The sequence below is a fragment of the Nicotiana attenuata genome, chromosome 3 (assembly GCF_001879085.1).
Source record: "Nicotiana attenuata strain UT chromosome 3, NIATTr2, whole genome shotgun sequence".
NCBI lineage: Eukaryota > Viridiplantae > Streptophyta > Magnoliopsida > Solanales > Solanaceae > Nicotiana > Nicotiana attenuata.
This window is the reverse complement of record NC_031991.1, coordinates 58,211,923-58,239,135: the sequence shown is the minus strand read 5'-3', so window position 1 is coordinate 58,239,135 and position 27,213 is coordinate 58,211,923. Positions and strand designations below refer to the sequence as shown.

At 39.1% G+C, this 27,213-nt stretch overlaps 2 protein-coding genes across 2 annotated transcripts; one reads left to right on the top strand and one right to left on the bottom strand.

Moving 5' to 3' along the window:
* LOC109223825 (probable N-acetyltransferase HLS1) lies at positions 471-2,820 on the bottom strand. Its single transcript, XM_019388265.1, has 3 exons — positions 2,472-2,820; positions 2,218-2,372; positions 471-1,535 (listed from the first exon to the last, which is right to left on the bottom strand). Exons 1-3 carry the CDS (start codon positions 2,706-2,708, stop codon positions 683-685), a joined length of 1,245 nt encoding a protein of 414 aa, XP_019243810.1. The 5' UTR covers positions 2,709-2,820; the 3' UTR covers positions 471-682.
* LOC109224401 lies at positions 6,567-7,145 on the top strand. The gene has a single exon (XM_019388982.1). The coding sequence runs from the start codon at positions 6,567-6,569 to the stop codon at positions 7,143-7,145; it is 579 nt and encodes a 192-aa protein (XP_019244527.1).

Below are 27,213 nucleotides of genomic sequence, written 5' to 3'. Positions count from 1 at the left end.
TATTTATACATTACGCAAATGGGAGGGGACCATACACAACTTTCCTGGATATGACACATTACTGATTCCATATTATTCTTTTGTTAAACGACCATATTCCCATATTTTGCTCAAGATCTTAAACCATAAGATGAAAATAAAAAAATAAAGGGATAATCCCTTTTGATCCCTAGTTCGTATTGATAAATTTTGATTTTGGTTCATTATCTGGCTATATATATATATATATATATATATATATATATATATATATATATATTGTTGTGTGTGTGTGTGTGTTATATTCAGATTAGTTTAAGAACTGTATATATCACCCTCAAATATGGAGTAACTAACATAAATTTAAGATAACTCATAGATAAATAAATTATATAAAAATTAATAATGCGATTAATTTGTAAAGATTGACAAGCAAAAGTACCAAAAAGGCACACTTCAATTCATTGAAATTTGAAGGTTAAACGCGCTGATGCCACAAAGATCATAATCAGAATTTACCGATATTTACATGACTAAAACCGCAATTTCCCTTTAGGAAAAAAAAAGACATTACTATATTGTTTCTAGTTAATTGGATTTTGTTAATATTCTACCAAATCATTTCCTCTCTGGTTTGGGTTGTTATACAATTGGAGAGCTTATCCAAAAGTCCGTCCATGCAAAACCTTGCAAATTAACGTAGTTAGAAGTCACGTGGATCAACGAAAATGACCGAACAAGAAGAAACTGGAGACTCCACCCAATTATCCTCAGATTCACCATTCTTGAATTCAAGGTTTTTCATGCACCACAAATCTCCCCATGAAAATTTATTCCAACGTGGGATTGCCTCTTTAACAGGATCATCAACCCCAACTTCAGCCACCAACAAACTACACTCTCTATCATTTCTTCCCATATTGTGTGCGAATGCACAAAGATTTTTCATTAGCCTCGGACCTTCTTTTCCTTCCATATGAATTCCATATAATAAATAAAACCCAAAACTCTTGAAAATATTCGGTATAGATGGCACCCTTAGCCATGGCATCCAAGAATCCAAAACCCTAGTCCCTAGGCAACAAGCATATTTTAAAGGTGATATGCCTCTCACTTGTAGCTTGTAAATATCTTTAGTGTTCCAAACACTTAGTATAGCAAAAGTTGATGGGAAAGATCCACTTTTGGGGTCCCAATTAAGGAGGGTTTTCTTTGGTACGGCCATGAATGTGCCAAAACTAAGGTTGTTGTTTAGGATATGGTTTATGTCTTTAGGGAAGAACTCTGAGTTTGCGAAAATTCGTCGATAAAATGACTCGGAAAGTTGTGGTGAAACTCGAACAATGGCAATGTCCGATGCTATGGGCTTGTAATGAGCATGAACTGGTTGCACCAAAACTGAAGGAGTACGAAATTTCACGTAATTGCATTTGGAGGTGAATAATTTGATAGAAGCTTGGTTGTTACTGTCCGTGGCCATATAAGTGTATTTTGCTCCATTACTTCTGCTCCATTCTTCTAATTCCTCAACTAGTTTTGTTCCAATGCCAAGTCTCCTAAAGTTGATAATAACAACAAAAATAATTAATACAGATTGAATAGTTAGAAAGGTGTGATGGAAAGCATGTTAGACAACTTTGGATAATTAAATTATAAATGGTTTTTAAAATGGTAAAAAAGTAGGAGACAATTTTCCATTGTTCTAGTCATTTTGGGAGTCTCCCATTGATGTTTGTAAAGTTATATTAAAGGTACTTTGGCCCATATAGTTTAACTTATTCAAACATACTGTGAATTAAAGAATATGTTCCGATAACGACATAATTTTTCATATAATACTGTTTACACGCATCATTTGCGTAGATATGAATTTGGATAGTTGGAAAGCATATCCTTTGCCTTATTTCTTCGCATTTGTGCGTGCATCTTTAAGATTTACAGTATAGATTCTAATATTCTATCCATATTTTGTCAAAGTTTGAGCGAAAAAGAAATATATTACGGCAAAATTAGCCCCAGGATTATGGTTTCTGCAAAATACATGATGATGATGATGATGATAATGAAGTATAGTGCCAGTATATATGGTACGTAAGGGTGGTCAACTGACCAGCCTTCGCCGAAAGATTGTACCTAAGGTAAAATATTATTTGTTATTGATAATAAAAATAGACTTTGAATATCCTTGGATACACTATTCTTATTGAATTTTTTGGCTTCGCCACTAATGGTACGTACCTGTGTTGAGATGAAACTCGCAGGCCAAGAATATAAGCAATCTTTACATAAGCTGGACATGGGGTGGAGCCTTTGTTTCCTCTGGTGACAGTCTTTATAGAACCTCTAATTATCCCAACAATTTCTCTATCTTTTCCACACTCAGCTTCAGCTACCTGTTCATCATTATTACAATTGGTTAATAACATATTAGTCATGAAAGAGTAATCCAAATAATTAAGAAGAATTAATCCAAATAGCCGCTCATTAATTACCAGCATGACATGTAAAGGGAGGTTGCGAATACGGCTAATGGGGTCACCCATGAGGTCAGTGAACAACGATGGTTGCCCTCGTTGTCCGAAATCGCACTGTCCCTCCAACTCTTCCACTGCCAACTTGTCTCTTTCTTCATCGTATTGTCTCACTATCACTACTGTTTTCTTATCTTCTGTAGGCAGATGATCCTGATCATTAGCTGCCAAATTCTCTGCTGTGATTTTAAGCGACATTATATTTAGCTATGCTACTGGTGTAGCTAGCCGATAGAGATCGAGGATAATATATCTAAGAGTGGGAAAGTTGAAACTGTAATCTGAGTTGAGCTAAAACTTGATCTTCCATCATCCCATATTTATACCAGCTAAAAAGTACCATACTTTGGTCCTTTCATGTTACTACTAATAAATTAAAGATGTAGACCTGCTAACTGCTGACATGGCACCATCGCCGGTTTTAGAGGACCTTTTCCTTCTCTATTGCTCTTAATAAATTCTCGAGTGCTATCGTGCATTAGCGGCTAGTTTGTATATACTACTATATGGTTTGAGCTTATGTTTCTTTTTGTAACTCCAGGAAAATTCGCAGCCGTTATAACCTCTGTCCTTCGGGTGAGCACTCTGTGGCACTGGGTAAACCCCTCACTGTGTAATAGTCTGCAAACCACATAGGGGATGTAAACCGCACTAGGCAAGCCCCGTGTGACAGCAATGGCAGATCCACATGGGCACCTGTGGGTGCTTTAGCACCCATTAACTTTATAGTCATATTTGGTAAATTCGCATAGACAATTATAAAAATATTTAGATAAATATTGAGTGAGCACCCACAATTAAACTCATTTTTTCTCTTCTTTTGGAATTTTTTTCGGCGAGCACCCATAACTTTAAAATCCTGAATCCGCCACTGTGCGACAGGCTCAGACTAGAGGGCATTGAGGGTGGATCGAACCCTCGTTAGAGCTTATGTTATCTGTACTAACAGTGCAAACAATTTTTATACTATCAGATTAATTTGACATATTCATATCACATTTAATATATCATGAGCAAAAAAATAGAGTAATAAGGCCATCTCCAACCCTAACACCAAATTTCACACCAAAATGGTGTAACACCAAATTTACTCCAACCATTACACCATTTTTACACTAATTCTTCTCTCTCTTCTATATTATATTATTATCTTCTATTTACTTTTCATTTTTTATTTCCTTCAAACTAATACTATCTTTTTTTCTTTTTTTCATATTCATTATATATAATTCACATTCACCACTTATATAATCATTTATTACAAATTATTTTAAAGGATAAATCAACTAAAAGTGAAATCATTGATAAAAGATAATTAAATAAATATTACATCATAGTCAAATTTAATTTAAGTACCACATAAATATTTAAATTTCGCCTCTATTCTCTCATAAATGCTCGATTAATGCATTAAGAAGTGCGAAATGCGCATGTATTTTTATTTTATGTATTGTTAATTTTCTTTTTTAAATTTTAGCTTTCACTTTTCAATTTTAGCAACATTAGATATCTTACATTTGCATTTTTTATTTTTAAATAATGGTTATAATTATAATAATAATAAAATTAACTTATAATTTTATATAAATATAATATATACAAAAATTAATATATCAAAAAATAGGATATAAAATTAAAATTATAAAGATCTTAATACAAAAATTAATTATATACACAATATATGATAAATTANGATTGGTGCAGACAAGCTCAGAAACAAACAGAAGGGGAAACATACTGATCTCAAGGGAGGGGGGAGACATGCTAATAATGTAACCCTCAGCTACAAGCTTCACAGCAAAACCACAAATAGAAGCAAACTAGAAACAAGATGAACTAAAACAATAAGCGAATGATCTTGTTGTTGGAACTTTGAATTGAAACTACGACATACCAGTAAAGAGGATAGTGCGGAGAATGAAAGAACAAGAGAACACAAATGGTTAGCCCTGGCTTGCAGCCGGCTAACATAGAGCAGTAGCAAGTAACACAAGAGAGAGAGCAGAAATTTTTAAGTGTGAGAGATAGTTTTTGAACCAAGTGGTTGTGTTAATGAGAGAGTGTTTATATATAGTAGTTTGAAATTAGGTAAAATAAGGTAAGAATCATAGTAGCATAGTAATTATGGAACCAAATACTAATCAGAATCAAATCAATGCAAGTACCCCTTTAATTAAGGGGTAATCAACCAACGGTAATAGGCAGAAAAATGTTTAAGGAAAGAAATCAAGTAGAGCATCAGGTACAAAATAGACAATTAGGGTAAGTACATAGGGGTTCAATTAAGGAAACAACTAATGAAGAATTAGTAAAATATCGGTTAACCAAATAAGGTAAGAAAACAAAAATAAGTTGTAGAATATGGAAATAATCGAAAATGATCATATAGAAAATCATGGAATAAAGGGATTCGAAATCACTGATTTAAGGAGAATAACTCGTAAACAAGTTAAAACAGGAAAATCGAAAGTCTGCAGGGAAGTTATCAAATCAAGCCAAGAAACAAGGAGTTTAGTGTCAATTAAAGAGAGAGTTTTAGCATATAAAAAGAGTGACATAGGAATAACCAAACACAGGAAGCATAGAGGCCAGTGTTGACCAGTCAAAATGAGCACAAACATACAGAGGTGATATAAGTTAGGCATAAGAAACTCAGTAGAAACACGTTCGAAGCGAGACAGTCACAGAAACTCAAACAAGAACAGGCTAGTCATAGAATCAAACGAAGAAACATAGAAAAATTAGGGCTTTCAACATAGGCAAGTTGAATAGGTAGTAAACTCACATAATTAGTCGAAATATGCAAGAAATAGAAGTTTAAACAATATCAGCTTAAACAAAGTGTTAAAAAGAGTTCCGAAAACCCTAATTTTTGAAGAAGACGAAAACGCTTGAAATCACATGGTTCTTGTAAAGAGTTCCAAGGATAGTGTAAAACTTCACAGAAAGAAACTCAAATCGTTTTAAAACTGTACAGATCTAGGAGATGTAGGTAAAAATTAGGGTTTCAGAAGAAACCCAAAGAGAGATGAAAGAACCTGTCTAGAATCTCAGGATCGTAACAAGTACAGCATGATTTCGCTCGAAATCGCACTGAAGTAGCCAAGAACAGACAAATGAAAAACCCTAAATGCAAGTCGGCGTGGCCCTGGGCCCTTGAAGACCCTAGATAAGGCAAGCATAGCATTAGAGGAACCATTGGAGGCTTAGTTGTTGAAGGGAGAAGACCGGAGAAGAGAGGTCGGCGGTTGAAGGAGTTAGGGTTATATTGAGTGGTTGAGAGAGGAGAGGAGATGAGAGAATACAGAGGTGGAGGTCTCTGAATAATGAGCTAGTGTTAGGGGTCGTTTGGAATTAAAATGGTAAGGGCTAATACGGGCCGTTGTTCTCTCAGATCAACGGCCATGATTTATTATTTTTGGGTCGGGTAGGCGGGTTTAGGGTTTGGGTCAGGTATATCAATTAGGAATTGGGCTGGGGCTGGGTTTAAATTAAGGCTAAGATTGAAATGCAAATCTGGCTATATTATAAATAGCCATTTTTTCCTATATAATTTGTAATAAATAATAAATAATTTCTAAAAAAATAATTTCATGTACTAAAATGATTTAAAATAGATTTTCAGAATTTTAAAATATAGAAGGTCGATTTTATGCATATAAATGTAATTATACATTAATGGGGCTAATATTGCAATTTTATGCAATTTAGTTTTAAAAGTACAAAAATGCAATTATAAAAATGCATAAAAAATATATGGGCCATATTTTGGCATAAGTATAGCAATTAAATGAGTAAATCATCACAACAACAATTTGAAAAATATTTATTGGGGTTTTATGGATAAAAAAAGGGGAAAATAAATCAATTTAGACCCTTAAAATTATGAAAAAAATAATAAAAACCTTGTGCATGCTCATATATGCATATATATGCTATTTCGGAGGTATTTTTTTGTATTTAAAATATATAGGGAAAATTTGGGTATCAGCAGTTACATTGATGGAACCTTTTCAAAAGAAGAGATTCATTGATAAATATAGAAGAAGGTTGAATATGGAGACGGCTTATGCAAATATTAATGGGCAAATATGGTTGTTCTTTGATGCAGTGGTGGAATGGGAATTAGTGGAGGATACTGAGCAACAGGTGACTGTGAGAGTGCTTCACCATGACCTAGGGCAGCACATGATGATGACATTTGTTTATGCAAAATGTTCAGCAATTGAGAGGTTGGAATTGTGGGATCACTTGTATTACTTAGGAACTGATATGAAATTGCCATGGTTGGTAGGAGCGGATTTCAATGTGATATTACATGAAGATGAGAAAATAGGAGGACTACCGGTACACCCGCCTGAATATGAGGATTTTGCATTTTGTGTAAATTCTTGTGGTTTGTTCGAGCAAGGATACAAAGCAAGTCCATTTACATGGTGGAATGGGAGATCCAATGCTGCGTGTATATTCAAAAGATTGGATAGGATATTTGTGAATTTGCCATTTCAGAACATGTTGCCAACTATTGAAGTTGAACATCTAATCAGAACTGGATCATATCATGCACCATTGTTAATGACATGTAGGGAGCAGACAACCAATTTTGTCAAGCCTTTCAGGTTCTTGAACTTTTAGACTAAACATACTACATTTATGGATGTGGTGAGGCAGAATTGGGAAGCTGATTTCATAGGGGATCCGTTTTTGATCTTCAAGCAGAAGCTCAAGAGAGTGAAGGCAGCACTTGTTGATACCCAATTTTTCCCTAAATATTTTTTATACCCAAAATACTTTCAAAATAACATATATGTGCATACATGAGCACACAGAAGAGTTTTGGTACTTTACCAAATTTTTAATGATTTTTAAAACCAATTTATTGCCTATTTTTATACCATAAAATCAAATAATTATTCCCAAAGTTATCATTTTGGTGGACAACCTATTCTTTATTCTCATATTTACACCAAAATATGACTAACATGATTTTTGCATATTTTTTACAAATTTATTTAGTATTTTTCAAAATGAAATTGCACATAATTGCAATATTAGCCCCTTTTAAGATTTAATTGTAATTATATTTATAAAATTGGCCCCAGTATTTTTGATTTGATAATTGTGTATTATTAATCATTTTATCACGTTTGATTTACTTCCAGAAATTATTTTTGCTATTTTTTATAAATTAAACAAGGGAAAAGTGGCTATTTAAAAGTTAGCCCTTTTTGCATTTCAATTTTAACCGGAATTGGGCCCCAATCTCAGCCCCAAATTGAACCCGATTCCCTAACGCAATTTCCTAATCCACCCGACCCAACACCCAATCACCCAAACCGGCCCGTGTCCCTTTTAATCTGAGCCGTTGATCATTTTGATCAACGGCCCAGGCTCCCCCTTACCATTTTTAATTCTAAACGACCCCCCAAACCCTCCCCATTTTCTCAAAGACCGCCGCCTCTAATCCCTCGTCTCTCTCAAACGCTCTCACCCACCTGAAACCCTAATAGCCGCCTACCCCCTCTTCGACCTCAAATCACCGGAATCCATGGCTAATCTAACCATGGACGACTTCTACTCACCACCTACTGCTCCCACACGCCTGCTCGCTGAAGATTCGAGGCTAGACCTCAAGGGTCTTCATCCAGACCTTGGTCGATTCGAGATTCTTTGGCCGTTTCCGGCCTTGCTCCGGCATATCTTGGCCTCTTGAGCCTGGATTCGACCTTATCAACTCAGATCCGTTCTCGTGACTTCCAAGCCTTTCTCGTCCTTTAGGGTTCTCAGAAGCCCTAGCCTATTTGATGTTCCTTTTCGTTTATTCTTTTAGATCTGTGCTAGATCTACGCTGTTGGTAACATTTTAGAGTTTTTCCCCAAATTTCCTTTTTCAAAACTGTTCAAATCAATTTTAGGGTTTTCTGAAAATGGCTCCTAAAATGTTTTCTGATTCTTTTACTCTCCCTTATGTGTGTTTATGCTCGTTGTTTTATTTCCTATTATGTTCGAGGCTGTTCTCTTGTTTCTTACCGGATTTCTACAGAGATTCTTTTTACATTCTGTGTTCACATGCTAGCCTCTGGTGTGACTTACTTCTTTGCTATATGTGTTCAGGCTCAATGCTTTAATTTTGTTTCTAAAGTTCCGCTGAATTCATGTTCTTGCCTACCTTTGTCTTAACGCTCGTGGTTTTCTCTTGTTTCTGTTAGTGCATGTCCTTGCATGATCTCTTGACCTTTTATGACATTCTAGAACTTGCATGTCAGGAATCTTTGGTTTCTTTGAGTTTCTGAATGTTCTTCTAAGGTATATCTGTTATGGGTTTTGTGTTCTCATCTCTAAATTGGTTTAACTTCGCATGCCTAATGTTTGTGCGCTCTTTATATACGCTGAATGTCCCCCTAAAATAACCATAGATTCGGGGACTAATTTCAGACTCTTTGTGTAAGCATGATTTATTCTTTCCTTGTTTATTTAAAAACTCTTTTAACCTTTCGATTCCCCTATTCTGACTTGGTTCAGGGGCAATTTTGAATCCCCTATACCCTGATTTACTACGTACCAATTGATTTACTTTGTCCTTGCCTTATTTACTTGACCGTGTATTTCAAAATTTCTTTCCTTAATTAAACCCCTATGTATTTTACCCCTTATTTGTATGCTATGCACAATATGCTTATTTGATCTCCTTCCTTAAAAAAAACTTTGCCCTTTACAGTTCAAATTTGAATTCCTCAATTAAAGGGATTTTCCACTACTAATTGATTCTAATTGATTCATGGTTATTTTCTTACCTTGTTCCCTGCCTGATTTCAAACTATAAATTACTTCTCCTCCATTCTCTTTTGAACACACACGAATACAGAACGCAATCTGAGTTCACAATCACTCTCACTTAAAACTCTCTCTCTTTTACTTGTGCTGCTGTGGACTTTGTTTACTCTACTTTCTCCTGCACTCTTTTGCTTCTCTACTGGTATGTCTCAGTTAGTTTACATGTCTCCACCACAATGTGTTTACTTCTGCCCACTCCTGTCCAATTCTTTTAGTTGACATTTGTTTCTAGCATATTGTAACATGTTCCCCCTTTCCTTTGTAATTCAGTATTTAAATTATGTATGCATCCTGTCAGTTGCTTGTCATGAATTTGATACTTTATGAATCTCAAACCCTCATACCCCTTTATATGTGAGTTATGGTTCAGGGCATGACAACACTCTAATATTGTTGTCCATGATTCTGGATTGGATTCTTTGAATCCCAAACTCAATCAGTTCCCATTCCCTTTCCCCCTTTATGTGTTTTTAAGCTTTAGACTTGGGTCTGGCAGTGTCCTAATCACTGTCCTGACTCTGGTCTGACCTTTAAGGGTCTGCTCTTAATGTGTTTGACCAAGCAGGTGATCAGGGGTGTGCCAGCCTACTTTGTGGCTAGGTATGACCACAACCTGCCATGGCTCCCCAATCCCCCTTCCACTTTGCACTTACTCTTAGCTATTAAGTTCTGCCCCTCTCTTGCAAGCCATGCTTTGGGACCCCCTGAGCTCCCTCTGAACTTGGATGCCTGAGAGCTGGCTCTTCCACACTGCACTGTTTCTATTTTAATGGTATCTTGGGTGTAAGCAATGTCTGTAATCCCTGAGATTCCTTAGAACTTTGAAACACCCTGGGTAAAGAGAAGGCTTTGGAAATCTGGATCCCGGGAGTGGCTCAGTCGCATATTATTAGACGTTAAGGCTGAATTAGGCTGCTCGGATCTAGCTGTTAGCCTCTGATGTATTTTTTCTACATTCTGTAATAACTTGTATAAACTCGTGGAGTATAGTAAAGCGATGTGGGAGGGGTCTTTACTTTCTTGCATCAAAAGGGTAGAAATCATGATCTTAGGACTTTATTATTTAACCATCTAGAGATCCTGCCTATAGGACTGTTTTAATCACATAGAAAGCATGTCTATAGGACTTAACACTCACTTTCTGCAATTATGCATATAGAAATCCTGCCTATAGGAGTTAATTTTCTGCAAATTTATAGGTGTCATGCCTATAGGATGTGCATACACATGACATTAGGCAAACTTTACGTTTAATAAACAAGCATCCGTCCACAAGTTTGTTAACAAGTTCGGTAATCAATAACTTTTAGGTATCATGTCCATAGGAGCTTCTTTTGAACCAAACTCGCTTAGCTTGTCCAACATCAGTAGCAATTGATTAGCCGTTTCTTATACGCCTAAGTCAGTACATGTTTTCAAAAACGTAGTCTCTAATAAAACTTGTTTCAAATCAGTGCATACTTTTCCCTAAAATCTATTTCTTTAATTGGCATATCTTTTCTGAAACTCCTTCTTTCTAATATTCTGCCTAAACGTGTTTTCCAACTCAATTCCTATCTTTTGAACTCGTCGTTTTAAATCAGTTCCGCAACTCACTCTTTTCTTTAGATAACTCTGTCCCATCTGGAATTTTCAAAACTTTTTTTTTTGTGCTTAACTAAAAATTTGGCAGTTTGTTTTCCCTTTTGAACTAGTTTCTAAACGTCTGCAGCATACCCTTTTTTCTTTAAGACTCTTCTGCATGATCATCTTCTAAAATCAGTACATTCTTAAATGAACTCGCGACTAATTCAGTGCCTTAATCTCTGACAACTGTATCCGAGTTTCCTAATGCAGACTTTCTGTCCAAGTATATATGTTGAACCTGTCTGCTCACTGCTTAATTTTAATCTAAGACCAAATCAGTATTTGTCAAGGCATGCTAAACTATATGATTATTTGATTTCTGGGGTTTATTTGAGCCTTATTTGCTTGTTTATTCTTCCCTTTATTTGATACTTGTTTTGAATATCGAGGTAGAATTTTATCCTTTAAACTCCACAAAGGCCTCCATCCCTTTCTTTCCTTTTAGGATTAGAAGTCCTAATACCCCGGAACTGATAGGATTGGGACGGTTAGTAGCATGCGATAAGTAAACGATACCATTCCGCGCTTTAATACCTTAATGGGGTGGGAAGGGTAGACATGGAGATGATGATTACACGATAACACTATGTGTACGATTGGGTACCAGTGTTGTGAGAATGATCCATGTAATGTATAAACATAGGACTCCCCTCCCCTTTTATTAGTTTATCAATTTTTTTAGAACTTTAAAAGCTGCTGCACTTTCAACTTCTGTTTCTCACACGATTTTTGGTTTGCTTGCACTAATTGCTTGACCTCTTCCCTCTACTTGCACATTTCTTTTACAACTAAACTGCTCCCTTTCTGAATTTCAGCACTTCTTTTAACCTTTTTGTGCTTCCTGTTATACTTGTTAGTTTATTCGCATTTGCACTTAAAGTCACAATTGTAGCATGGTCGGGAACCACACTAGTGGATCTTGAGGGGTGCCTAACATCTTCCCCTCGAGATAATTTCAAGCCCTTACCCAAAACTCTGGTCTGCATCTTTAATTCTTCTAAAAGTGTCCTAATGCACTATAATCATTAGGTGGCGACTCTCCAAACTCCAAAAACCCAATTCCTAAACGGGATAAGAGTTGTCTTCCCGAATGTCGTGAACCCGATTCCGCGAGAAAAACAGGGGCGTTGACAGCACTGTCAAAATGGAGTAGGGAAACATTTGGTGATATCTTCAAGCAATTAGCTATTTTGGAGGACATTGTTAGGGTAAAAGAGATTTTGTTTGAAGAAGAGCCTTAAATTGAAAACAGGATTGTGCTTCAAAAGGCACAATTTGAATTGAAGAATACTTGAGTATTGAGGAGCAGTAATGGAAGCAAAAAAGCTGGGATGACTTGGTTTGTTAAAGGAGATAGGAATAAAAGTTCCTTTCACAATCATGTCAATGGCAAAAGAAAGAAATTACAACTGAAGAGGATCAAAAGTGGAAGTGGGGTATGGATTGAAGACCTGGAGCAATTGGCTACAGCTGTAGTGGACTTTTATCAAGAACATTTCACAAATGAAGGTGATGCATCAGACTTTTCCTTGCTCAATAATGTACCTTTGATGGTCACTACGGAACAGAATTTGGAACTTAGTAGATGTCACGACCCAAATCCCCGCTCTGGTCGCACCTCTCGTGAAGACAAGGCCAGCCAACTAACCCATATCGCCTTTTCAAAAATAGTCAAACATGATTAAGCAGTCTAAATATGATTTAATAATATTAATTAGCGGAAGTACAACCCAACACAGCCCTAATCGGGGTGTCACAAGTTACGTGCATCTATAAGGGTGTAAATACAACTACAAGGTCTAAAAATACACTGAACAGGAATAATGAACAACAGAGAGAGAAGCGGTGCTGCGAACGCTGGCAGTCACCTCGCTAAACTCCTATAGCTCTGCCTTCAATCAGCCAAAACCCGCTACCGGGTGAATAAATACCTGCATATGCACACGAGGTGCAGGGAGTAAAGTGAATACTTCAACTCAGTGAGTAATAAAGGTAAATAGTAACTGAGCAGTAAGAAATCACGCAAAACAAACCGTCAGGGTGTATAGAGCAGTGTAAAACCCTTTTTAAAAAACAGTGAAGCTGTGAAATCCTTAGAAAAATATCTTGGCTCAGTTTAAACCTCTTTTGGAAATAACTTTTTCAGCGGTTACACAATTTAATGCAAAACAATTATGCAGATAAGCACAGAAAGTCGCCCCTCGGGCACAACACTCAGTTTTCAGATAATGCCAGGCAATCAGGTAAGTATTGCATGAAGTAGCACAGACAACAGATAATGGCAGACAAATGAAATAACATAAACACATAGAACAGTACCAGTACGGCTGCGGCGTGCAGCCCGATCCATATATCACTGCGGCGTGCAGCCCGATCCATTTATCGTCGACAGCGCTCACTGGGGGTTTGCAGACTCCGGGAGGGGCCCCTTACTGCCCAAGCGCAATATCAAGCCATCTCGTGGTGTACATATCTCAGGCCCTCGGCCTCATAATCAAATCAGTATCTCACTGCTGCGGCGTGCAGCCCGATCCAAACATATCCTCACAACACAGGCTCTCGGCCTTACTCAGTCAGAAATCACATAAGCCCCGCGGGCAACAGTAAAACATGACGATCAGCCTAAAAATATTGTTGGAAATATCATTTCAAGTGTTAGTAAAATAAACTTGGCTGAGTTTTGAAAACAGTGGGAAAATACGTGATTGAGTTCTAGTAAAAAAAATAAAAACAGTGAGAATATATCAACAACCATCCCCGAAGGGGTTCAAATAATTGGCACGAAGCCTATATATGGCAATCGGCCCAAATCATGATGATAACAAATAAGTTTCACTCTAATATGCGGTAAAATCATCAGTCGGGACGGACCAAGTCACAATCCCCAATAGTAAAAGACCCCATGCTCATCTTCCAGCGCGTGTCTCACCTCAATATAGCACTACGATGTGCAAATCCGGGGTTTCAAACCCTCAGGATATCATTTACAATCATTACTCACCTTGAACCGGCTACAACTCTAGCTTGCAACGCCTTTGCCCCTCGAATCGGCCTCCACGCGCGTTGAATCTATCCAAAATTAGAAGAATACGTCACAATATGCTAAGGGAACAAAGCCCAAGCGAAAACAATCGAAAAATATCAAAAATCCCAAAATTAGCAAAACCCGAGCCCCGGGCCCATTTCTCCAAACTCAGAAATTTTTACATCAACGGGTTCCTTATCTCCTCACGAGTTCATACATACCAAAAGTCCCCAAATCCGACCCCGATTGGTCCTTCAAATCCCCAAATCAAATTTTAAAATCTCAAGCCCTAGACCTCCATTTTAGCCTTTCATTTCCTTTAATTACAGCCCTAAATCCATGAAAATCTACCATAGAATTGAGTTTTACGTCCAAAAATCCTTACCTCAACGAAGTCTCTTTGATTCCTCTCTTCAAAATCGCCCAAAGCTCCCAATTCCGACTGCAAAAAATGGTTAAACCCTTCAAAAATCGCGAAGGAAGACATATATACATTCTGCCCAGACATAGCCGCATCTACGGTCCAAAAATCCGCTTTTGCAGTACCGCAAATGCGGTCAACACACCCGCTTCTGCGGAGTTCATTAAACCGGCCTAAGCCGCATCTGCGAGCCTCTTTCGCATTTGCGCTTCCGCAGATGCGATCCCTTTAGCCGCTTCTGCGGTCCAACTCGCCTGACCCATTTTCGCTTTTGCGATGAAACACCCGCATCTTTGGTGCCGCATCTGCGGTCCACAAGCCGCAGATGGGAAAATACCAGAAGCAGCAAATCTGAAGCTGCAACACAAATTCATATTTTTCCCGCTAACCATCCGAAATCACCCCGAGGCCCCTGGGACCTCAACCGAAAGCACAAACATGACCCAATATCTTATTCAAACTTGTTCTAATCATCAAAACACCTCAAACAATACCAAATCCACCAATTCACATCGAATCCAAGCCTAAGTTTTCTAAAAACTTCCGAAACACGCTTTTGATCAAAAATCCAACCAAACCACGTCCGAATGACCTGAAATTTTGCACACACGTCCGAAATGACATAACGAAGCTACTGAAATTATCGTAATTCCATTCCAACCCTCGGATCAAAATCTCACCTATCAATCAGAATTCGCCAAAACACTAACTTTGCCAATTAAAGCCAAATCCTTCCACGGAGTTCCAAAATGCATTCCGATCGCGCCCCTAATTCATAAATCACCCCATAAAGCTAACCAAATCATAAAAATTCCGATCCGAGCTCATATACAAATAAGTAAACCCTTGGTCAATCCTTTCAAATTCAAAGATTTCAACTGAGACTGTTCCTTCAAATTTATCCCGGTTTTCCTGAAAACCAAAACCAACGATCTATATCAGTCATAATACATTACACGGGGCAAGTCATGCCCGGGGACTGGCAATCAAAGTGCAAAAGCTCAAAACGACCGATCTGGTCTTTACAGTAGCTTGCCAACAATTGAAAAGGTAAGGACAACAGTTTTTGAGCTTAGTGGGGAGAGTGCTAGTGGTCCAGATGGATTCACTAGCCTATTTTATCAAACATGCTGGGATGTTATTGGTGCTGATATACACAACATGGTGCTACACTTATATGGAGGAGCTGCACTACCTAAATCCATCACTCACACCAATCTAGTGTTACTGCCTAACAAACCTAGAGTTGAGACCCTTTCTGATTTTAGACCTATTAGCTTGAGCAACTTCTTTAACAAGGTCTTGTCTAGAGTGTTACATGATAGATTGGAAAATTTTTTGCCTTCTCTAATATCTCCTAATCAACTCGGATTTGTGAAGGGTAGGAGTATATTTGAGAACATCTTATTGACTCAAGAAATTGTCACTGACATAAGGTTAAGGGGAAAGCCAGCTAATGTAGTGATCAAGCTTGATATGGCTAAGGCTTATGATAGGGTTTCATGGAAGTACTTATTGCATGTACTAAGGAAGATGGGATTTTATGAGCACTTCATCAACATGGTGTGGAGCTTGATGTCAAATAACTGGTATTCAGTATTGGTGAATGGGCAGTCATTAGGGTTCTTTAAGTCTACAAGGGGTGTGAAGCAAGGGGATCCTCTATCACCAGCATTGTTCATTCTGTCACCTTACGCACTTTCCAGATCATTGAATAAGCTATTTGAAGACAGGTTATTTGTGGGGTTTGGAATGCCTAAGTGGTCTGATCCTTTAAACCACTTGGCATATGCTGATGATACTATAATCTTTGTTTCTACTCATCCTCCATCCTTGAGCAAGATTATGGCAGTGTTGGGGAACTATGAGAAGATATCAGGCCAGATCATCAACAAAGATAAGAGTTCATACTACATGTATTCCAGGATTTCTAATGGGTTGTGTCAGGCGGTTGGAGCTATTACAGGATTTGCAAAAGGTAAATTCCCCTTCACATATCTAAGGTGTCCTGTTTTCTACACTAGAAGGAGGAAGGAATATTATGAAGATCTTATCAAAAAAGTAAATGCTAAATTGCATTCATTGAAAGGTAAGCTGCTGTTATTTGGAGGAAAGGCAACACTCATTACTAGTTTGTTGCAAAGTATGCCAGTCCACATGTTATCAGTCCTGCATCCACCAAAAAATGTCCTGGAGCATCTTCATATGATTTTTGCTAGAGTCTTTTGGAGCACAAAGGAAGAAGGGAGAAGCAGACATTGGGCCTCATGGCAAAATCTTTGCCTTCCTAAAGAGGAAGGGGGCCTAGGTTTTAGGTCCTTACATGATGTGTCGAGGGCATTGTTTGCTAAACTATGGTGGAGGTTCAGGACCACAAAATCTTTGTGGTCTAATTTCATATGGAATAAGTATTGCAAGAAGGACATTCAACCGGTGGTGCAGTTTAGAAGGGGGTCTAATGTTTGGAGAAAAATATTGAATGCTAGGGAAGAAGTAGAACATGAGATCCTATGGGAATTGAAGAGTGGAACAACTAATATTTGGCATGAAAATTCAACTGGATTGGGTGCACTTTATCATGTATTACCTGAAGACTTTCCAATCAATAACGATCTTCAGGACATGGCAGAATTACGGCAAGGTGAAACATGGGATGATCAGCTGCTAGATCAAACCTTCAATGAGGAAATTGCAGAACATATAAGGCTAAATGTACATTATGAAGGCAGTGAGGAATACTGGGATAGGCCATACTGGATCATACTGGATGCCAACTCCTTCAGGCAAGTTCAGTGTTAGCAGTGCTTGGCAAATATTAAGGCATAGAGTTGATTCTAATAAGGAATTCAAGTTAATGTGGATTAAAGTCTTATCGTTTAAGATATCCTTCTTCTTGTGGAGATTGTGGAGGAAGAAAATATCCACTGATGAAATATGGAGGAGGAAAGGGCAAATGGTGATGTCTAGGTATTGGTGTTGTCAGCAGCCCCAAGAGGAATCTATTGAGCATATATTTATCACAAGTCCTACTGCCTCTAAAGTATGGAACTTGTTCATGGGGGCTGCTGGAATTACTGTGCCACTGATTTAATTGAAGCAGTTTATAAGGCATTGGTGGTATGCTCAATATTGTCCAAAGCTAAAGCCAAGCAGTACCGGTTATCATCACTTGGGAACATTGGAAGAGAAGAAATGCAGGTAAACATGGGGGTTCAGTGTCAACAAATAGGGAGATTCATGAGATCAGTAGGACATTGCATCAACTGGCAAGGGTGAGGTATGCTTGGATGCCTAATATGCCATTGTTATGGCCAGACATAATTCAATATTTTGAAGGATATAAATTGATCACTACAAGAGTAACATGGCAGCGTCCTTTTCATGGTTGGTAAAAATGCAATACTGATGGAGCCTCAAAAGGAAATCCTGGCCCTAGCTCATTAGGCTTTTGTGTGAGGAATGATGAAGGGGATGTGGTGTATGCAAGAGTAGTAGACCTGGGAGTGACAACTAATGTGGTGGCTGAAGCTAAGGCTATTCTTCAAGGATTGGAATACTGTGTAGAGCATGATCTTTACCCTCCTATATTGGAGACTGATTCATTAGTGATGAAGAAAGTGATAGAAGGGGAGTGGGATCCTCCTTGGGTAATTGCAAATGATGTGAAGAAAATTAGAGAGATGAAGGGCAACTTCAATGTGATCTTTCAACATGTGTTCAGAGAAGGCAGCTCAGCGGCGGATTTTATAGCTAACATTGTTTTCTCTTTTGCAGGTATATCTGAGTTTCACCTCATTCTCTGAACTGCCTAGTGCAGGGAGGAGGTTGATTAATTTAGACAGGTCTCAAACTCCTAACCTTAGGATTAGAATAGCAAAAAGAAGAGCCTCAGACTGATGGCTTCACAGGATTGGAATCTGCACATACCTGCTTGTTTCTTTTATGTCTCGTTCTGTATGCTATTAAGGTACTTTCCAGTGGTATTAGCATGGTCACATGCTCATTCTAGGAGTGGTTTGATAGTGTACATGACCAATGTGATAAGCAGGTATTGGATGGTGCAATTTATTCTACTTCTAATATGTTCAGATGTTAAGGAAAAGGTTGAATCTGTTATGTGGAACTTCTGGAGATTGTTGAATCATTTCTCAGTGGTATTAGCATGTCTTCATACTCAATCTGAGGATGGTTAGCAATGTTTAGAATGATTTCTACATTGAAGGTTTGGGAAGAGAAGGATCTGAGCTTACAAGAACATAAAATCACCCAGCTTCACTGGCCAGCGGCGCCAGGCTAAAGCCTGATATACCCTGGTGTTGCCCTGGCGTCGCCAGCTTAAAGCCAGCACTGGCCTGGCTTTTGCCTTGCAAAGCCTACATAAAGCCAGCCCCAGCCTGGATTTTGCCTTGCAAAGCCTGCTTAAAGCCAGCCCCAGCCTGGCTTTTGCCTTGAAAAGCATGCTTAAAGCCAGCCCCAGCCTGGCTTTTGCCTTGGAAAACCTGCCTAAAGCCAGCCTCAAGACAGGTGTAGCCGTGCTTTTTACATGATAATATTAAGGATCGACCACATGATTTATACTTAGATATAATCAGTACACTGCATATGGAGATCATATTGTAGCAACATTAATGATTGGAAGACTATGCTGGCTTCAATTCTGTGGTGGAGATGTTTAGAATTCATTCTAGCCTATGGACTGGATACACTGGCGCCTGGTGAGATCTTGATAGGTGCTGCTTGGTATTTGCCACTGGCAATTGGATTCACATACACTAATAGGAGAAGGAAGCATTCAGCGGATAATGTTGTAATAGCTAGTTCATTAGACTTTAGCTTTTCTATCTTTTTAGTAGCTAGTAGCTTCGTTCAACTTCTATTTGGTTTGGACATCTTGTAAGCTTTGGACCCATTTTGGGATTTTTTTTGTATTTTAATCACTAGGAAGCCTGCCTAGTGGTATATTTGCTAAAAAAAATCAGGCTACCCTCGGCATAAGCAAAGGAGCTTCGATAATATCAGCACCTAACGATAAAAAGGCTTCAAAAACAATCAGCCTTCGATGGAAAGGTTTCGAAAACTCAGCCTTCAAGCGAACCTCCCGAGGTACCCAACTATCGTCACATATCGACTCATAATCGAGGTTCTCATTTGATCCATCGAAGAGTCGGACAAACACAAAACATGCCAAGGAATAATCAAGACACCAAAAGTCTTTAGCCGAAATAAGGGAAAACTATAGCCATATTAGAGTTCACATCGACCCAATCTAAAAAGAGCCTAAGGGCCAATGCATAAGAGCCTAAGGGACAATATGTTGAAAACCTAAGGGTCGGTAAGCCTGAGTCAAAACTTGATTCGAGGATCGATGCTTAAATGGTCAACTATCATAAATTGTTCACCGAACACAACCTAAGGCTTCTTATCTAAAAGTCCAACATATCAGACTAATTGTCGGCAGACATAAAAACTCAAAACATAAAAAAAGACATAAACAAGTGGGAATTTATGTAAAGGGAAAATCAAAGGGATCCTTTTTGTATATGGTGAAAATCAGAGGATCCGATTTTATGGCCATTATGATGCTTCACAAGCACGTCTCAATAGGATCGAGGCATGGCTCGAGATTCGTCCCTGAGGGATCCCGACGTTCGACTTTGGGGTAGTGCAGATCGATGGTTATGATGACAAAAACGGGAAGTACCCAAAGAACTTGATTAAAGCTGACCTAGTCTAGTAGGTTAGTACAAGCCCGTACCATGGCATTAAATGGTTGTATCAGCCGTGTATCTTTGTAATAAATGCATCTGCACCATGTTGGGATTTTCCCTCATATATAAAAGGGATCCTTGTCATTTTGTAAGGCATATACAAGATACAACACTCTACATTGAATACCAGAACAAGAACATTCTCTGCTCTCTAACTTAAACATATTCTCCTTTGATCTTATTATTTACATTCATTGCTTACATTTAGGCCATGTCCAATCCTAACACCAAATTTCACACCAAAATGGTGTAACACCAAATTTACTCCAACCATTACACCATTTTTTACACCAAATCTTCTCTCTCTTCTATATTATTATTATCTTCTATTTACTTTTCAATTTTTATTTCCTTCAAACTAATACTATCTTTTTTCTTTTTTCCATATTCATTATATATAATTCACATTCACCACTTATATAATCATTTATTACAAAATTATTTTAAAGGATAAATCAACTAAAAGTGAAATCATTGATAAAAGATAATTAAATTACGAAGTGCGAAATGCGCATCTTTATCCTTAAATTTTTTGTGTCGATAAAAATTGTTCAAATCGGGTGATCCTTAATTTTATGTACTTTAATTATAATGTATTTTTATTTTATGTATTGTTAATTTTCTTTTTTAAATTTTAGTTTTCACTTTTCAATTTTAGCAACATTAGATATCTTACATTTGCTTTTATTATTTTAAACAATGCTTATATTTCTTTTTATACAATTATAATAATAAAATTAACTTATAATTTTATATAAATATAATATATACAAAAATTAATATATCAAAAAATAGTATATAAAATTAAAATTATAAAGATCTTAATATAAAAATTAATTATATACACAATATATGATAAATTAAAAGTCCAAAAAATAAAAAGATTGAATAAAATAATAATAAACCAAATTTGGAGTGATGAATAGTGTTGCACCAAATTTGGTGCAACACTATTCATGCTCTATAATGGTGCAAGAATTAGTGTTGCATTGGAGCAAAAAAACACCATTTCTTGCACCAAATTTAGATTTGGTGCAAGAAATGGTGTAGCCTTGGAGATGGTCTTATTGTATTTCATTGATTGTTCTTCATTTATTGCTCATCATTGATCATAAAATAGCCCTCATCAAGGACTTTAGAACTATTAATTCTCCGCCGACTGTCTATAGCCTAACGTATAGCTCGGCCTCGAGGCACCGTATTAGCCAGCTCGAGCTTCCGATTCTCAGCCGTTCTGTTTGCTTAATACATTACCTTCAAACTCATAACCTATTTTCTAGTCACAAACTTAGTATCCATTGCTTAACAACTAGCATAAAAATAAATCACGTATTTTTAGAACCACAAAATCAAATCTAATTGTACCTACCATTTTCAAGGTAAACACTTTTATTGGTGTACCACCACGAAACCCTGAGGATGCACCAGAACCAGTTCCCGTGGACGTGGTCTCGTGCAATGCCCAACACGTCGGTATAAGCTCCCATACCGACATGAGTATACGCCAAGAGAACCAACACGAAGCTCAAAAAACCCCGGCTCGGGAGGAGCGAGAGGTTAGCCTTCATGACATTTTTGAGATGTTGCAGGAACAATAGCTAGTGATTTCTCAACTGCAAAGCCACCAAAAAACTCCAAGCACGGCAGCACTGGAGGCGGCTCCTCGAGCCGAACAAGTACCAGAAAGATCAACCAATAACGGGTCAGCAGCCGACCCTGCTATCATAAAGATGCTCGAGGACCTCACCAAGAGGATTGAATCGGGCGAGAAGAAGATAGAAGCCGACGACAAAAGGGTGGAGACCTACAATTCTTGGGTCGATCAAATTTCGGGCGCACCCCCGATCCTGAAGGGTGTAGATTCGAAGAAGTTCGTACAAAAGCCATTCCCACAAGATGCTGCTCCAAAACCCATCCCGAAGATGTTCAGAATGCCCAACCTTCCGAAATACAACGGGACCTCGGACCCCAACGAGCACGTCACCGCTTACACTTGTGCAGTGAAGGGCAACGACCTAAAGGACGATGAGAATGAGTCTGTCCTACTAAAAAAGTTTGGAGAAACACTTTCGAAGGGGGCCATGATGTGGTAACACAACCTTGGCCCGAATTTAATAGACTCATTTGCCATGCTAGCAGATTCTTTCATAAAGGCACATGCTAGTGCCATCAAGGTGGCTACAAGGAAATCCGGCGTCTTCAAAATCAAACAAAGAGAAAACGAGACATTGCGGGAGTTCCTGTCTCGTTTTCAAATGGAGCAAATAGAATTACCACCAGTTTTCGACGACTGGGCCGTACAGGCCTTCACTCAAGGTTTGAACGAGCAAAGCTCGGTAGCTTCGAAGCAGGTGAAGCAGAACTTGGTTGAATATCCCGGCGTGACCTGGTCGGATGTCCACAACCGATACCAATCGAAAATCAGGGTTGAGGACGACCAACTACGAGTCCCCTCGGGCTCAGTATATCTTAGCAGGCTTCTAGCAAAGGAGCCAAAGCTAAACAAGGAAAGGTACCAACCATACACTGATGATAGAAGAAACGCCCCAAGGCCTAACATACCCCGAAATGACCGAAGGAAATGACTGAAGGATAGACCAAGGTCAGAATCCTCGGGGACTCGTAAGTAGAGCCGGATTTGACAGATACACAGGATCGACGGAGGCACCCCGATTGTCCGAGTACAACTTCAACATTGACGTTTCAGACATAGTCTCTGCCATTGGTAAAATCAGAGAAACCAGGTGGCCAAAACTCGTACAATCAGATCCGTCACAAAGGAACCCCAACCTGGTGTGCGAGTTTCACAGCACGCACGGTCATAGGACCGAAGACTGCAGACAGCTCCAAGAGGAAGTAGCCCGACTACTCAGCAAAGGGCACCTCCGAGATTCCTCAGCGACCAAGCCAAAAATCAATTTTAGGAAAGAGAGGCGAACAGAAAGAATGAAACAGAAGAACCACAACATGTCATCCACATGATTGTTGGAGGAGTTGATATCTAGCAGGAACCCATCGTTAAACAAACAAAAATATCCATCACCAGGGGAAAGCGAACTTGGGGTTACATACCCGAGGATGCTCTCACGTTCAGCGACGAGGACATTGAGACCTTGTCTCAGCCTCATAACAACGCAAGGGTAATCTCTTTTCCTGTAAATACATTTCAAGTTAAACGTGTACTTGTGGATCCAGGTAGCTCGGCCAACATTATCAGGTCGAGGGTGGTGGAGCAACTCGGATTGCTCGACCAGATCGTGCCTGCCTCTCGAGTCTTCAACAGATTCAACATGGCGAGCGAGACAACGAAAGGAGAAATCACCCTCCCGGTCAACGTGGTCAGCACAACCAAAAATGCCAAGTTTCATGTCATCGACGGAGACATGAGATACAATGCCTTACTCGGAAGGCCATGGATTCACTGCATGAGAGCAGTACCATCAACTCTTCATGAAGTGATGAAATTTCCGACAAAGGACGGAACAAAAACCATGTACGGGGAACAACATGCAGCAAAAGAAATGTTCGCGGTACATGGTGTGGCACCGGCGGCGACGCCTTCAATGTCAAAAGAGCTAAAGGACAAACAAACAGGGAAGTAGCAATCACGAGATAAATTCTCGGCTACACCCGAATAAATGAGTAAGGACCATACCGCATCCCAGGAGTGAATGATTGAAGCACATCGAGGCTCGAAGCGCCATCACCACTAAGGTATGATCTTTTCCCTTTTTATTTCACATCTTACACTAACCTATGTACAGGTGTCTGGTCAGAACTATCACGACCCAAGATCCACTAAGGGTCGTGATGGCGCCGGACACTGCTGTCAGGCAAGCCAACCAAATTACTTAATCAAATTCTTGTTTAATTACTTTTGAAATCTAGGATTTTCCTTCAAATTTAGCAACTTACAAGATAATTGTCTCAAATCCAATTTAAATGATAACCAGTTAATATAAAATACTTCAAACCATCCCAGAACCCGGTGTCACAAGTGCATGAGCATCTACTGACAAGGAAATAAAATACAACATCTGTCCGAAACACAGTGGACAGGGAATAAATACAATATGCTAAAAGGAACTACACTAGCTGCGGGTCACCACGAATAATGCAGCTCACCTAGTCCCAGAATCATCCGCGCTGCTACGCCCAATAGGCCACTAACATCACCTGAACCTGTGCAACAGAAAAGCACAGAAGTGTAGTATGAGTACGAAAACAATGTGTACTCAATGAGTATCCCGCCTAATCTCGAAGAAGTAGAGACGATATGGTCGACTTCAACACTTACTAAGGGTCCAATAAGGTGATGTCAATAAAAGACTAAATTGCGGATTTCTATAAACATGATTTTTAATCCAATAGAAGGAAGCAAGTAAAACAATTAATCTCTTTTATACGAAGTTTTCCCAAAATTTCCTTTTCACTATTTATCCAATTATTCTCAAGCCTTAAGGAGGCTAAAGCAACTTTAATATGTTTCAAGGCAAGCAATACGAGCATGCGCAAATAATCACCATGGGACGTACGGCCCGATCCAGCATAAATGTAAATTGTGCACTTGCCGAGGGTCGACGGTGCGCCTATAGATGCATCTATTACCCCGCTTGATAACTAACCTGCGACGCGGTCAACATAAAATAAACACACACCCTGCTCGCGAATCATGCGTGCGACACAGGTACACATAGAGGTACATGCTCAAACAATCAATCAAGAATTATCAGGGGACATTATCCAAATTAAACAAATCCTCTTTTAACAATTCGATAAAGTAACGTTTAATCCCTTTTTAAATTCATTTACTAATCCAAGGTGATTTAAGCAATTCAAGCCGTCAATAAGTTTACAATTAATCCAAGTATAGCATGCTTTTAGGTCCTAGACTACCTGGACAATAGCACAATAGTAGCTACGCACGGACTCTCATCACCTCGTGCGTATGTAGCCCCCGCAAATAGGAGCAGATATCCAATTAATTCACCTATGGGGACATTTCCCTCTTACAAGGTTAGAAAGGAGACTCACCTCGCTCCGAAGATCCATAACCGGCATTCCACACCCTTCCGAAGACTCCAATTGATGCACCACGCTCCAAAACTAGCCAACGGTTACGCAAATCCGTTAATATATGCCCAATTGTTCAATACAATCTAATTTATAGCAATACCTAACTCCGATCGAAAAGTTGACCAAAACGCCCTCGGGCCCACGTGCCCGAAATTCGAAATTTTTGAAAGATAAAGATTAACCATGACCTTAGGAACTCAAATATATAATTTTCACTAAATTCCATACTCAATATGTTGCTAAATTCCAAGTTTACTAATTTTCTAGGTTTTCCACCAAAACCTCAAATTTATACTAATTTAAATGCTCAAATCCATACATAGTTGATGTATTTAGCTCAAAATAGGTGAATATAACTTACCTTAACGTTGATGACGAAAATCCCCTCTTGAAGCTCCCCGAAAATCGCCCAAGCCATGAAAAATATGAGAGAAATGGCCAAATCCCGATTTTAAAACAACCTTCTGCCTCCACCTATTTCCGCACCTGCGGTCCCTTGACTGCTTCTGCGGTTCCGCAGGTGCGGTTAAATTACCACTTCTGCGGTCCTCCCTAGGCCGCCCTGCTTCGCTTCTGCGACATGCCTTCCACAGATGCAGTCCCGCTTCTGCGGAACTTTGACCGCATCTGCGGTCCTCTCCAAGATGCCCTCTTCCGCTTCTGCGTTCACTTCTCCGCAGGATGCGGTCCCGCTTCTGCGGAACCTTGACCGCAAATGCGGTCCTCAAGCCGTTGACAAAAATCCGCTTCTGTGGGGCCGCTTCTGCAGTTAACCCACTGCAGAAGCGAAAATACCAGCAACCAGATCCTTCAGCTGTCCAAAATTCCCAATTTTGACGTTAACCACCCGGAATCCACCCGAGGCCCCCGGGACCCCAACCAATCGTACCAACAAGTCCCAAAACACATTACGGACTTGCTCGAGGCCTCAAATCACATCAAACCACACGAAAATCACGAATTACACCCCGATTCAAGCTTCATGAACTTTAGAACTTCCAACTTCTACTTTCGATGTTTAAACCTATCAAATCAAGTCCGATTGACCTCAAATTTTGCACACAAGTCATATTCGACATTACGGACCTACTCCAACTTCTAGAATCGGAATCTGACCCCGATATCAAAAAGTCAACTCTCGGTCAAACTTCCCAGAAACTTTCAATTTTCTATCTTTAGCCAAATGACGCCAAAATGACCCACGGACCTCCGAATTCACTTTCGATCGCGCTCCCAACTCCAAAATCACCATACGGAGCTGCTCCAAGACTCGGAATCCCAAACAGACATCGATAACACTGAAATGCACTTCAAGCCAAACTTAAGAAATTTCTTCAAAAATGCTAACTTCCACAATAGGCGCCAAAACGCTCCCGGGTTATCCAAAACCAGAACCGGGCATACACCCAAGTCCTAAATCATCCTACGAACCTGCTGGAACCTTCAGATCCCGATTCCGAGGTCGTTTACTCAAAATTCCAATCCTAGTTCATTCTTTCAACTTTAAGCTTCCGAAATGAGAATTCTCTTTCCAAGTCAACTCTGGACTTCCCGAAATGCAATCCGACCACGCGCACAAGTCACAATACCTAAAATGAAGCTGCTCACAGCCTCAGGCTGCTGAACGGAGCACTAGAGCTCAAAATGACCGGTCGGGTCGTTACATTCTCTCCCACTTAAACATATGTTCGTCCTCGAACGTGCTGAGAACTACACTGAAGTGGTCTGAAATCACTGTTTAACACCTCATGCACCTTCCCGTGCTACCACAACTCAGTTGAGCGCATTCGCTCGATCAATTCTGAAGATATTTCCTTTTATTCAAGCAGATAGGGCTTAGAGCCTAATTCCAACATCCGGAATTCTCTGTCAGGCCTGTTTCCAACATACGAACACCGTATCAATCACCACACGCTGTACCCAAACATGACTGCATGACTTTGCTCAATTCACA

What these genes read in the sequence shown, in the direction of transcription:
- LOC109223825 (XM_019388265.1), bottom strand. Translation starts at nt 2,708, where the DNA reads ATGTCGCTTAAAATCACAGCAGAGAATTTGGCAGCTAATGATCAGGAT. An exon ending in TCCCTTTACATGTCATGCTG is followed by an intron (nt 2,373 to 2,471) that starts GTAATTAATGAG and finishes AATGATGAACAG; the next exon opens with GTAGCTGAAGCTGAGTGTGG. An exon ending in CGAGTTTCATCTCAACACAG is followed by an intron (nt 1,536 to 2,217) that starts GTACGTACCATT and finishes TATCAACTTTAG; the next exon opens with GAGACTTGGCATTGGAACAA.
- LOC109224401 (XM_019388982.1), top strand. Translation starts at nt 6,567, where the DNA reads ATGGAGACGGCTTATGCAAATATTAATGGGCAAATATGGTTGTTCTTT.